Source organism: Argopecten irradians, chromosome 12 (assembly GCF_041381155.1).
Source record: "Argopecten irradians isolate NY chromosome 12, Ai_NY, whole genome shotgun sequence".
NCBI classification, from domain to species: domain Eukaryota; kingdom Metazoa; phylum Mollusca; class Bivalvia; order Pectinida; family Pectinidae; genus Argopecten; species Argopecten irradians.
In genome coordinates, this window is record NC_091145.1 from 13,070,895 (window position 1) to 13,084,670 (window position 13,776).

At 33.8% G+C, this 13,776-nt stretch overlaps 1 protein-coding gene across 2 annotated transcripts in view; it reads left to right on the forward strand.

Annotated features, from left to right (window-relative positions):
- The window catches only part of LOC138335922 (protein O-linked-mannose beta-1,2-N-acetylglucosaminyltransferase 1-like), a 45,479-nt gene that overhangs the window by 13,603 nt on the left and 18,100 nt on the right, over positions 1 to 13,776 (forward strand). For both annotated transcript variants that reach the window (XM_069285110.1, XM_069285111.1), the window contains 9 exons: positions 1,638 to 1,722; positions 2,097 to 2,223; positions 2,705 to 2,774; positions 3,137 to 3,235; positions 3,424 to 3,519; positions 7,870 to 7,946; positions 8,922 to 9,015; positions 12,434 to 12,483; positions 13,171 to 13,297. In XM_069285110.1, the coding sequence (XP_069141211.1) occupies positions 1,638 to 1,722; positions 2,097 to 2,223; positions 2,705 to 2,774; positions 3,137 to 3,235; positions 3,424 to 3,519; positions 7,870 to 7,946; positions 8,922 to 9,015; positions 12,434 to 12,483; positions 13,171 to 13,297 (825 nt within the window). The remainder of the gene's footprint in view (positions 1 to 1,637; positions 1,723 to 2,096; positions 2,224 to 2,704; positions 2,775 to 3,136; positions 3,236 to 3,423; positions 3,520 to 7,869; positions 7,947 to 8,921; positions 9,016 to 12,433; positions 12,484 to 13,170; positions 13,298 to 13,776) is intronic.

A 13,776-nucleotide genomic window follows, 5' to 3' on the forward strand; every position in this document is an offset into this window, starting at 1 on the left:
ATACCCATAGTATCCATATTCAAAATGTAAACTATTAAATAACTGGTGAACTATACCCACTGTATCCATACTCAAAAGATAAATTATTGAATGACTGTTGAACTATACCCACTGTATCCATACTCAAAAGGTAAATTACGGGGTATTGAATGACTGTTGAACTATACCCACTGTATCCATACTCAAAAAGTAAGCTTTTGAATAACTGTTGACCTATACCCACTGTTTCCATACTCAAAAGGTAAATTATTAAATGACTGTTAGCCCATATATATACACACTGTATCTATACTCAAAAGGTAAATTATTAAAGTGAATAGTCTAGCAAAGAAAACCGTCTAAATGCGTTCATTGGCCTTCCAAAAGTTCTCGCATATTAATACGACGGTCAAGTTCTGCTTACATTTCCTAGTTCTGACCATTGAAATGAAGAAAAAATGAAGCATTGAAAGCGAGGCTGCGTGGAAATGTAACCACCGACATAGTCAGTCGGGAGGACATTTTAGGATTCCTATACTTAAAATTAATTTCTTCATACGCAGACAGATTTTGATGAGAAATTTTCTATTTCTATTTCATTAGAAATTATACTGGATACATTCACACTATTTTTACTGACTTTAGCCATCCTTGCCCGACTGTTCACTTTAAATAACTGTTAGCCCATACCCACTGTACATGTATCCATACTCAAACGGAAAATTATTAAATGACTGTTAGCCCATACCCACTGTATCCATACTCAAAAGGTAAATTATTAAATAACTGTTAGCCCATACCCACTGTATCCATACTCAAAAGGTAAATTATTAAATAACTGTTAGCCCATACCCACTGTATCCATACTCAAAAAGTAAATTATTAAATAACTGTTAGCCCATACCCACTGTATCCATACTCAAAAGGTAAATTATTAAATAACTGTTGACTTATACCCACTGTATCCACTGTATCCAATTGTCTCCAACCAATTTTGACCTTAAAAATCCCTACCTCCCCTCTCCACCAATCCTGATTTTAAAAATCCCTACCTTCCCTCTCCACCAATCCCCCTTGAACTGCATCAAAGTTAGAGGAGTGATGTTAATTCAGTGAAACTTTCCAAAATGTTTTACTCACTGTCTGTATATTTGTGTTTAATAAACTTAAGTAGTAAATGTTGCAGAGTTGATTAAGGTTCACAAATTAGTTTTGTGCATTCAGATGTTTTACATGCCACTCAGAATATTATTTAGACTAATTGACAGATGGCTCGGTGTTCTGATGAATATTCTAAGTATTCTTTTTGATTAGTTTTAAAAAACAACACATTTTGTGAGTTTGAGTTTTTTAAAAGCAGGCATTTCAATTTAGATGAATTAAAAAAATCAAAGCAAAATCTTATGGAAAAACATATGTATATAACTGTGAAAAATACCAAATTTCATTGCTTATTTGCTAATTGAATGGATTCAACTCTATTTATGGCAATTCTTTTTACATTATTTTTGCTTTTACTTCAAAACATGTTTAAAAAAGTGGAATTGATGTCAATATTTAATGTACATGTATTTAGATTTAATTAGCACATTATATTTTTTTATGTCAAATTGATTTAAAAAAAAATGTTTTTAAAACAGCCCATTTTTTTTTAACAGATAGCCTTAACTTAGAATTTTTCCTGGATAAATTGGAGCCGGATGATATAGTGATATCTGTGGTGAATGATGATGGATCAAGAAAGTAAGTATCATTTTGATAGTGTAGAATAATTAAATCTTGCTTTTAAAACACATTTTCATTGGTTAAAAAATTGATTGCGTAACATTTGATTGGTTGATACAGCACTATAATTATTTCGAAGTGAAAAGAATCAGTCATTAAAACTGGAAAGAGAGGTAAAAAGGATTACTGCTTAATGGTAAAGATTAACTTGAATATATTTTTATGTTATGCAGATAACATTATAAAAAATATGTGTTCAAGTTAACCCTTAGATAATTGTAATAGGACCATGTATTGGACTGAAGTGGAAATATTGCCGTACATGTATCAGAAGGGGAATGAGATTTTCCAGTAAACTTTGTGAGTGGCTGTAAATTCCTTTTTGTTCACAGACTCAGCTTACATGCTAAAGAGTTGTTGAACCAGCTAGGAAGCAGTATGGTACAGAATCTCAAGTTTAGAGACGTCTGGTATTTTGTAGGCCAGCAAGGAATCAAAGGTTTCACTGCACATGAGAAGGTATAGTTCCCTCTTTGTGATGTAATTAGTAAGATAAAAAAAAATTGGAACAGCAAGGTGAACAAATTAGAAGAAAACTTGCAGTATGTCTGTATTGATAGTAGGTTGATTTTTCTGTACATTCTGTAGACAGTTAGGGTCATTTAAGCTGCGGTAAGGAGAAATATGGCAGAAAAACCACTGGTCTCATATGAGTTTCTTACCAACAACCCAGAGCTTACAGAGCTAGAAGTGATATCTTGTACCACTGCACTCGTTTTATTGATAATGATTTGTATTTTGTATTAATAATGAAACAATAGAATATACTGAAACAAGAACTTCTTGTGAATAGAGAAAAACACAAAATTACCTGTTCTGGTTTTTAATTGAAGAAGATATACAACCATGTATTTGTTGTTTATGTAACAGCTTGATTTCAAAATAAAACAAAATTCTCAATATGTGCTTTATTAATTATCACTTGTTACTCTTGTTTCAGATAAGTTATGCTGGATATGATGGGGAATGGCCTAAAAATTTACACAGTTCTTTTTGTGTCCATAGAAAACGTAGGTTGAAAAAGTTTAAATAATGCCTCTAACTCATGATGTGTATGATAAAGAAGGGAATAGAAGTCTGATCTGAATAGGTCTGATCTGAATAGGAGCAAAGCTTATATCTGAAAGACATTTCTTTATCAATTTATATACAATTTGTATATACCGTAATCAGTGTATTAAATAAATCTAAAGCATGATTGAAATTTTTTTCATATTTTTGAAATTCTGTACCAATAATGTTGAATTTCAATAACTCATACATATATGGAAATAACCAAATAACGGTACTTATTTTAGCTTGGAAATTGTTTATAGCACTTGCATGTTTGCAAAAGGTTTATTTCATCCATTTATTATTATTAATTTTGCAGTAGTGGGATTGAAAGTAGCTCCAGATCCTGGTGGCTATCGTAATGAAGGCAGAAGAGCGTTTTGTAAAAAGTATGACGGCTATGCAGATTTCTGTGAAGGTAAATTCAATTCATTTGTAATTTTAATATATTCTTTCATGGTATTTTCAAACAACTGAAAATTGTCTTGTATTAATTTGCAAATTCGAAAATTAGACTTGTCATTGTTTTTTTTTGGCTGAACATGCTTTACAAACCCATTATGATGATAAATATTGTATAATATTTTTAAAACATTTATTTTAAAGCATCCAAAATAGACAAGACGATCTCTCCTGTGGCCCTTGTGGATAAGAGTCTGTTAAATAATCCGGTGTTTGATGTCCCTATCATAATAATACCAGGTAAGTACAGGTCGTCGAGTTTAGCTGAACATACAAACATACTACCATTAATACCCCTAAATCTTGATAATAAGCCACCACTTATATTCTTTTTTTTTTTTTGGTAGGAAATCCCAGACTTATTTTCGTGACAGGCCTATTTTCAAACTTGTATGGCTGACATACGAGATTACATTCTCCATTATGACAATTTTTTATCAATCAAACGTCAGATAAAGTCAGCTTATTTATGATATGAATTCCGTGAATCCTAGACTTGTAATTGAAAGCGCCTCTTTTCAAAGCTGGAAAATTTTCAAAATACATTGCCTGCAAGCAATTTTCAAGCCTATTTTCGATTCAGGATTATTGGGGAATGTTAAATGCTATATAATTAAACTATCTATATAATAGAGAGTGAATTTGTTTTAAAATGATTCAATAATTACTGTTTTTACTGAAAAAAATAGGGATCACATTTAGGGATTTCCCACAGAAATTAATTCCAGAACCAACCAAAAACAAAAACAAATCAAAGACTTGAAAAGGTGACTGTCCTATGGCTTTCAGTTTTCTAGTATTTTTTATTTTATTTGTACTGTTAGATTTGTTTCACTTCATGATAAATATCTACAAAGGTATTGCCTTTAGTCTTTGAATTTATCTTTTAGAAGTTAAAACAGGCCTTGAGAAATGTACTCGTCTGCTCACCCAGACGAGTGGATGTGAATGGTGACAGCACATGTACACTTGTCCGTCATACGAGTAAAAATTCTGACGGTGACTATGACCTTGACCTTAAATTATATTGAACAATGTATGCTTCGATTATCACTCAATATTAAAGTGACAATCAAAAGAATACAGCTAAAACAATAAATAATATATATACACTGTAACATATGATTAATTATCTAGAAAATAGTGAGAACAAGTGAAAACGCCATTTGGACGAGTACTTGGAGCACTTGTCCGACGAACGAGTATGTTTCAAAGTTTTTCTACGGACCTGTTAAAGTCCCTATAAACCTGAACAATACTAATCATAGCCCTCATAGAATTATGAAGTGTTAGAAAAGTTATCTCCCCTTGACCTTTTCTTTCATTTTAAGTAAACGTTATGTTATTTCACGATTATCAAGCGACAACAGAATAAGTACACCAGAGCAAATTGAGGATGTAATTAGTCCGAAGTGACAATAAATCTTGCAATAACTGACTTATTGCATGCTTTTTAACTTCAAACAAAAAGACAGATTGATTGAAAAATCTATATACCACACTCTTTCATTCTTTGTTTTCAGATTGATTTGCCTGAACTTATTATAACAGTCAACATTTTCTGGTACTAGGGGTTCTTGGCTCAATATTAATACATCAGTTTTTTTGTCATTTAAGTGTATATTAATTTGGACTCTATGAAATAATGTTGCACCAAAGTATTTTGAATACATGTATGTATATTATGTAATAATTGGATCATTGTCAAGCAAAATATGAATAAGTGACTGATCAATGACTTGAAGAAAATGCACAAGCACAAAAAAGGAAAGATATTGTTTGAAACTTACAGAAACACAATTCATAGCAATTACACAAATCACATATCTTATCATAAATTACATACCAATTCTTTAGATTACTTTTAATTACAACAAAGATACATCTAATTTATCAGTGGAATACAAAGTTATTTAAATTGTGAAAGTATTAAAATATTTCCATATCTATTTTTCAATCAATAAAGCACATAATAATGTTTATTTCAATCCACTATTTGTTGATAAAAAAGTTCCTGATTGAAAAAAGTTCCTTACAAAGATTTTACATTCTTTTGCTTTTCAGCCATCATATTATAATTACATAAAACAATCATTTTTCAAGCTTTCAGAAGTGTTAAAGAGAAGTTTTTTTATATTCCATTATAATAAAACTGTAAAATTGGTTAGCTAGTCCTTTTCTATGTAGATAGTTGAATTGAAAGAAGAGCTATCTCCCTTTGACCAAGTACACATTATCCAAGTTTTAACTGGTAGTAATAACAAATCTATAAAAAATATTAGGAATATATAGGTACCTCTAAAAAGCTCTGACTAGCATGCAGAGATAAATCCTTTGAATGGTTACTAGTCAAAAAGGTCTGTATGGACGGTAACCAATTTTGGCATAGGGGAAAGGGGAACAAACCAGGTGAGCAATTCACTCCCTCTGGACCTTTTGTTCCGAGTGTTCCTGCCATAATTATTGGTATTGTTGGCTTCTAGAATAATTAAAATACTCTGATTCAAATATTGTATTACAATGTACTACTTTCTAACTTATATTTGCCATCACTTGTCTTGTTTAATTAAATGTGCTATCTTGTTAACATCAACTGATCATGGTTGGAAAAGGAAATTCATGTAAACCTCCTTCATTATATCAATCAGCCCTCCTACTGATTCATACACTATTCATACACTCCCATCTATGAGTACCTAATTTGTTCAAAGGCACAGAAATCTAGCGAGTCAAAATTTCTAAACAAATTATTATTTAACTAAGAGACCTTGAGGTACCAGATACATGAACATAACCTTGAACAGATATATTCTAGTATTTACATAATTCATTATGTCATTGACAGAATATCAAATAGAGCAGGAACATAATCCAGTACAGATATATTCTAGTATTTACATATGTCATTGACAGAATATCAAATAGATCAGGAACATAATCCAGTACAGATATATTCTAGTGTGTACATATGTCACTGAGAAAATATCACATAAGTTAGAATATAAGCTTAGTAATATAGGCATGCTTAGTGGACTAAATATTAAGTCAATGAGAGAGTATATCAAATAGGTAAGAAAGACCTGCTTAATGTTCAAAATGGGTGGCTGTCCAATTTACTGCTTTAAGATACATATGAAATTAATGCTGCTGCTGTATTAATCAATTAATTGATGAACATAATCTGTAAAAATCTAGAATTAATGTATTGATTGTATTCTGACATGCATCTTGATCCATATCATCATGCATGTTAAATTATTAATTGATTTGTGATAAGTGAGACCTGTACTTAATGACCTGAAGGCAGAGTTATGACTGATAACTGTAATAAATTAGACGATGCTGTTGATTAATAGCAGTGAAGTGATTCCTTAATGGATAGTATACACTACGCTATTTATAATATTAAAGTGAATAGTCGGGCAATGAAAACAGCCTAAATGTGTTCGTTGGCCTTCCAAAAGTCCTTGTATATCAAAACGATGGTCAAGTTCTGCAAACGATGTCCAGTTTTGACCCTTGAGATTATGGGGAATCCTGGATGTAAAATTAGTGCAGTGCTAAAAGTAGATTAGTATAACTCTTTGAAAGTAATGCTGTGTGGAAATGTCAGCACAGACATAGCCAGACAGGAGGACATTTTAGAATTCCTTTAATATAAATTGATTTCTTCACATGCAGAGGGATTTGAGGGGAAGTTTTATTTTTCTATTATTTACTGACTTTAGCCTGACTATTCACTTTAAATATTAGTGGATGCTGGATGTATAAGCAGATAAATACATGTAAACATCAATCCACCATACTCATGTTGAACTTATAAATGTGTTAACATTGATTAGTAAATTGATTTCTTCTTACATAATAAGAGGTCTAATTACCTTGTACTAAGAGCAAAACTTTGTAAGACTTTTTAAAATAATCAAATAACGAAATGAAATATTAGATGTTTTCATTTAAAGAAAACACGTAATTGGGACAAAAGTCAGAGTACCTTGAGAACAAACCACCAGCCTATGGCCAGTATCCAGTAACGACCTTAGATTGACTTTGAACTTGGTTTAAAACATCGCCTAAAGTCTGATGAATTTAGTTTAGTTATACATGTACTTAAACAATGCTGCAGTTTTAACCATTGTATTCAATTTGATTCAAATTTATTTGTCTGTATCAACTGAAGTTACTGTTACAAATTAAGTATCTTTATGCTATCTTTAACAACATATTAAGTTAAATAAAGAAATGGTCTGAACCAGTGTAATCGACTTAGGATTTGTGACGTCAAGGAATTAATTAATTCACCATCAACCAGCAGGTTTTTGTGTGTGAGCGTTTAAACTCGTCAGAACTTGTCAGCCCATTACCTGTCAGCTGTGTAATAAAGTAACAGCACTAATATTTTAATTTGGCAAATTTTCCAAATTTGGTCAGTTAAAGGTGGTAATGACCTGGGGTAATCAAATCAATGGCTTTCCTCTCACTCTTTACACTTTGCTTCAGAAACTTGACAAATGATATTTGTTGGGTTGAAAAGGACAGCTAACTTAGGCAGCTTGTTTTCCATTATAGATTTTATTTGTATTTGGACAGGAATGGATCACAACGCTTTGGTTCGTACTTTAGAAACTACGATTATGCAGCCAGGAGTACAGCCAGCCCTCGTCACTGTAAGACTTGTTATATCGACACATCATAATATCATATTATATCAAGATAATCAATTCCTACAACCTTAGTATGTCAACCTTCTCAAGTGATTTAATGCTACATTATTTTTTGCTCGTTGCAACTTTAACATGTATAAAGAAATCATATTTTTTCTGTGAAATGGCTCCAAATCAATGTTTATTTAAATGAACATAAATGTCAAAAAGGAAATGAGGTTTTCAGTATGTTGGAAATCAATTTTTTATATAATATTTATTTTTAATTCAAGAAAAAAGGTTTAAAGTGTAACTCTAATACATACTGTTACTTTTAGATTATTACGACAATAATGTGAAGTTTGAAAATCCAAGACGGTAACCAAATTAAATAGATTGATAGGCGGGATGTCTGCAAATAAGACCCCTCCACTTTTTATCTTTAATTTCATCTTCTTTGAGTTGGGAGATCCTTATATTTGCGATGACATATGTAACGGTACTAGCACATAAAGTACATTTATTGGAAATCACCTTTAATTTAGGAGTAAAGATTTCAAAATATGTTATGAATAATTCTGACAATATTATTTTGAATTCTATTGCTATGACTAATTTCCACAACCTTAGCCTGAGTTTTATTGTTTTGACTAATTCCCAAGATCCTGAATTCTGTTTGTTACGACTAATTCTCACTATCCTGAATTCTGTTTGTTACAACTAATTCTCAAGATCCTGAATCTGTTTGTTACGACTTATTCTCACGATCCTGAATTTTGTTTGTTAAGACTAATTCCCACAATCCTGAATTTTGTTTGTTACAACCAATACTCATGATCCTGAATTCTGTTTATTACAATGTACGACTAATTCCCACGATCCTGAGTTCTATTGTTTTGACTAATTCCAATGATCCTGAGTTCTGTTTGTTACGACTCATACCCACAATCCTGAATTTAGTTGTTATGACTGATTCTCACAATCCTGAATTGTTATTAGGTGATGTGGGATGAGAAATCTGTAGAACATGCAGAACTTGCTGATCTATTTAGTTACAACAACCACAGCCTGTCAGGGAGTCTCAGCTATATAGGTAGGTACTATTATTAGCTCACCTGTTCCTAAGGCCCGAGGTGAGCTTATGGGATACCGCAGCGTCCGGCGTCCGGCGTCCGTCAACAATCGACTTCTTCTCCATAACCGCTGGTCGGATTTCAACAAAATTTGACTGGTAGCATCCTTATGGGCTACTAACTGAAAATTGTACAAATGATGGGGCTGATCCTGCGGGGGCCTGAGGGGCGGGGCCAAAAGGGGTCAATTTGGCTATTTCCATATAAACGACTTCTTCTCTGAAACCAAGCATGGGATAGCACCCATAATGCAATGGTAGCATCCTTATAAGGTGGGGATTCAAAATTGTACAAATGATGGGGCTGACCCCCCGGGGGGCCTGAGGGGCGGGGTCAAATGGGGTCAATTTGGCTATTTCCATAAAACGACTTCTTCTCTGAAACTAAGCAAGATAGCACTCATAATGCAATGGTAGTATTGTTATAGGGTGGGGATTCAAAATTGTACAAATGATGGGGCTGACCCCCGGGGGCCTGAGGGGCGGGGTCAAAAGGGGCGAATTTGGCTATTTCCATATAAACGACTTCTTCTCTGAAACTAAGCATGGTATAGCACCCATAATGCAATGGTAGCATCCTTATAGGGTGGGGATTCAAAATTGTGCAAATGATAGGGCTGACCCCTCTGGGGGCTTTAGGGGCGGGGTCAAAAGGGGTCAATTTGGCTTTTTCCATATAAATGACTTCTTCTCTGCAACTAAGCGTGGTATAGCACCCATATAGGAATTGGATTTCGTTTTTATGTTAACCATGCTTGTATGGAGCAATTCCTCTAAGAATATATTCTATGGGGCGCGTTAACATAAAAACGAAATCCAATCCCTATATTTACACTCACACGACTTTTTATTAATATTTTATGCAATAAAATCGTCATTTGAAAGTGATGTAATTATTCAATAAAAGTCGGTCAAAAGTGGGAGGAGCTTACTCAATTGAACAGCGAATGATGACGCTTCACATAAGGTAGAATTATTCATCCGCGACGACAAAAAAGTTCAATATTTTAGTGTAAAATAAACATGACAAACAAAGTAAATTTCAGAGATAATTTTATTTAATCAGATCAGAACTTTAAATATATATTCAATTTTGCTAAAAGTTAATATATAGCGAAATAACATAAAGAATTTGTACACGGCCACATGTGTGAACTTGGTGACCATTATTGTGCAGCGAGGCGAAGCTGACGCACGCTGACACACTTTAGTTTGCCGAAGTTGTGAAAACACCGATTTTCAAGTAGCTCAATGTGTTTGAGATGTCGTCTGACTTGACGATATTACATCCTTGGGAGCCATGTGATTATATAATCTACGCTTAGATCCATATCGCCATCGATAGATGAAACAAATTCACTTTTGTTCGATGGATACAATGTATTTGTGGTAACGCGGAACTGTCAACACGTGGATTATTAGCGGTGCATGTTTTATAATACACATGATTAAATACTCAAAGAACAAAGACAAGGGGATATGTTTATAACTGACCTCTACCAGAGGGTCTCACACCCGTCCACCCCAAAGGCTCGATCATAGGACGAACATAGGCACAGAGGTAATGTTTACATTTGACACCCATCATTTTTAACAAAAATGGAAGCACGTCGCCCCGGTCGGGATATTTTTCCGTTTCTTTATACAATTGTTAATTTAAAAATTGTTTGAATCATATATAAATATAAAACATGTATATATTGTTTACATTTTTCCAAAATTCTATGAAAAACAACAATATACACGTAATGTTTCGTCAAAATGTAAACAAAGCCATGTGTTTCTTTTTTAAAAAAGTAGTCCTTTTACGTTGCACAGAACATTTCCTTACGCAAGTTCAAAGTTCAATGTTACCATGCAGTTATGGTAAACAAAATCGGCTAGTATTAGCGTATAGTGACCAAGCCTAGCAAGTGTAAATATAATGCAATGGTAGCATCCTTATAGGGTGGGGATTCCAAATTGTGCAAATGATGGATCTGACCCCCCGGTGGGCCTGAGGGGCGGGGTCAAAAGGGGCCAATTTGGCTATTTCCATATAAATGACTTCTTCTCTGCAACTAAGCATGGTATAGCACCCATAATACAATGGTAGCATCCTTATAGGGTGGGGATTCCAAATTGTGCAAATGATGGGGCTGACCCCCCGGGGGCCTGAGGGGCGGGGTCAAAAGGGGCCAATTTGGCTATTTCCATATAAATGACTTCTTCTCTGCAACTAAGCATGGTATAGCACCCATAATACAATGGTAGCATCCTTATAGGGTGGGGATTCCAAATTGTGCAAATGATAGGGCTGACCCCCGGGGGCCTGAGGGGCGGGGTCAAAAGTTGTCAATTTCCATATAAATGACTTTTTCTCTGCAACTTAACATGGGATTACGCTCATAATGCAATGGTTACATCCTTATAGGGTTTGGATTCAAAATTTTGCAAATGATGGGGCTGACCCCCCGGGGGCCTGAAGGGTGGGGTCAAAAGGGGTTAATTTAGCTATTTCCATATAAACGACTTCTTCTCTGCAACTAAGAATGGAAGAGCACTTATAATGCAATGGTAGCATCCTTATAGGGTTGGGATTTGAAATTGTACAAATGATAGGGCTGACCCCGGGCCTAAGACGGCAATAGATGCGAGGTCAAAAAGGTCAATTAGGCTACTATTTTCATATAAATTACTTTGTCTCTGAACCTATGTATTGGATAGCATATTTGTATGGTATCAATAGCATCATTGTATGGTTGTGATTCAAAATTAAACTTTGGGAGTCAATTTTGCTTATTTTTCTTATTGTCAGAGTCTTGTAATAATTACTAACAAAAAACCAGGTGAGCGATACAGGCCCTCTGGGCCTCTTGTTTAATAATATTCTCAAGTTTTCCATAGATTGGCTGATACATAGTCACATGGAAGTCATTATCTAGCATATTGACAGGTGTTTCCATTTTTAGAAACATTGAAGTTTCACTATTGTGACCTCATAACTAGGTCAATAAATATTGTGCTTGTGAAATCATATTGCCCAAATAAGGTGATGCTCTGAGGCTCATGGTCTTGTAAAAGCCATGCATATCAAATGATGATCAATATATATCGAAGATCGAAGGTGTTATTTTTCTGTTGATTGGAATAGATGGCTACCATCTTGAAACACATTTTGAACTTCTTCTTAAGTTCTACCAGTGCTGAAACTTAATTGCCAGAAATGATCCTGACATAGTCCCAACTTTGTGATGTTATTTTCCTGCTTAATTTGAAATCCAAGATGGCTGAACAGCCACCATCTTGAAAAGTTATGAATTTTAAGTCACTATCTTGGAAAGCATAGTTAATTATATTAGATATTCTTTTTATTCTATGAATATATTTTGTGTTTCAGACCAGATGCAGAAAGCTATAATAGCAGGATGGGAACTTTACCCTGAAGCTGTGAGTATAATATTTATAGAGACACAGTTTATCAGTAGCCTTATATAGAATAATATTGGGTTCAAAGAAACTGGTATTGGACTTGAAAAAGTCTTGCCATGGTGGACAAACCTTTGAAAGATAAAACCCGTTGATCTAATAAAAAAAACATATAAGTGATAATTGTCCTAAATTGGTTCATAACATTAACAATAATTATATAGTTACCTCTGTCCAATATATGAAGTCATTTGCATCACCATGGCCCATTTCTGTCGAATACTCCTGAAGAATTCTGACTGATCTCTTGCAGTTATTTGTAGTTTTATAATCAGAGTGACTTTCACACATTTTGTTTTCCCTTAATTTTGTCTGCTTCTATCTTTACCTTTAATCTATACTTATATATGTAACACCAATACTTTTAACATACCAGGTGAGTGATACAGGCCCTATAGTCCTCTTGTGATATGATTGTGAATATAGTATATAGTCCTACTACATGTTGTTTTAATCAGCTGATACTTAACACAAAAATATTATTACCAATTAGTGTAATAGCCCAAAGTTAAGTAACGATTTTAATCCGTTTCCTTAGACTTAAAACTACCTGATAGCAGGATATTACAATTTCTTCCAGATAGGTATATAGTATTCTTCATTGATTTCAACATGACCTTACTGACCTTTAGCTTGCTTTATAAACAGAAATATCTGATAGTCCTGGAGGAGGAGATAGTTTTGGCTCCAGACTTCCTTTCCTTCCTTGGCCAGAGTTTGGTTGTAGTCGACTCTGATGCTACACTATTGGGAGTCTCGGCTTGGAACTACAATGGTGAGTTAAAGGGTTATACTACTGTAACATTTCATCATATATTTGAACTCTTTTTCCTCAAAGTCATACTATTTCTACATCCTTTTCACTGCTGTGGAAGCGATTAGGCCTAAAATAATAAAATTGAAAAAATAAAATGCTAAAATTGGATCATAACTGGTTTCCTTATTTATCAGAATGAAAGTTACATTTCATCTATATATATATTAAAGTTGTATTTCTTGTAATTTTCACCATCGCCAACTCTAATAAAATATGCAATGTGCGAATATGGATGCTTATATATTAAGGTTCAGATCCATGAAAGCACCAATATACTATTGACATAGCGGTAAATGTCACAGGATATATCACAGGTTTTGAAAGTACCGCCACAGTCAACGCCATGTTTCAAACTTTCGGGTAATATCGAAAAACCCGGTTGCATCACGTGACTGACATCGACGATATCCATATAGATTTGAATCTCCCGAGCCGTA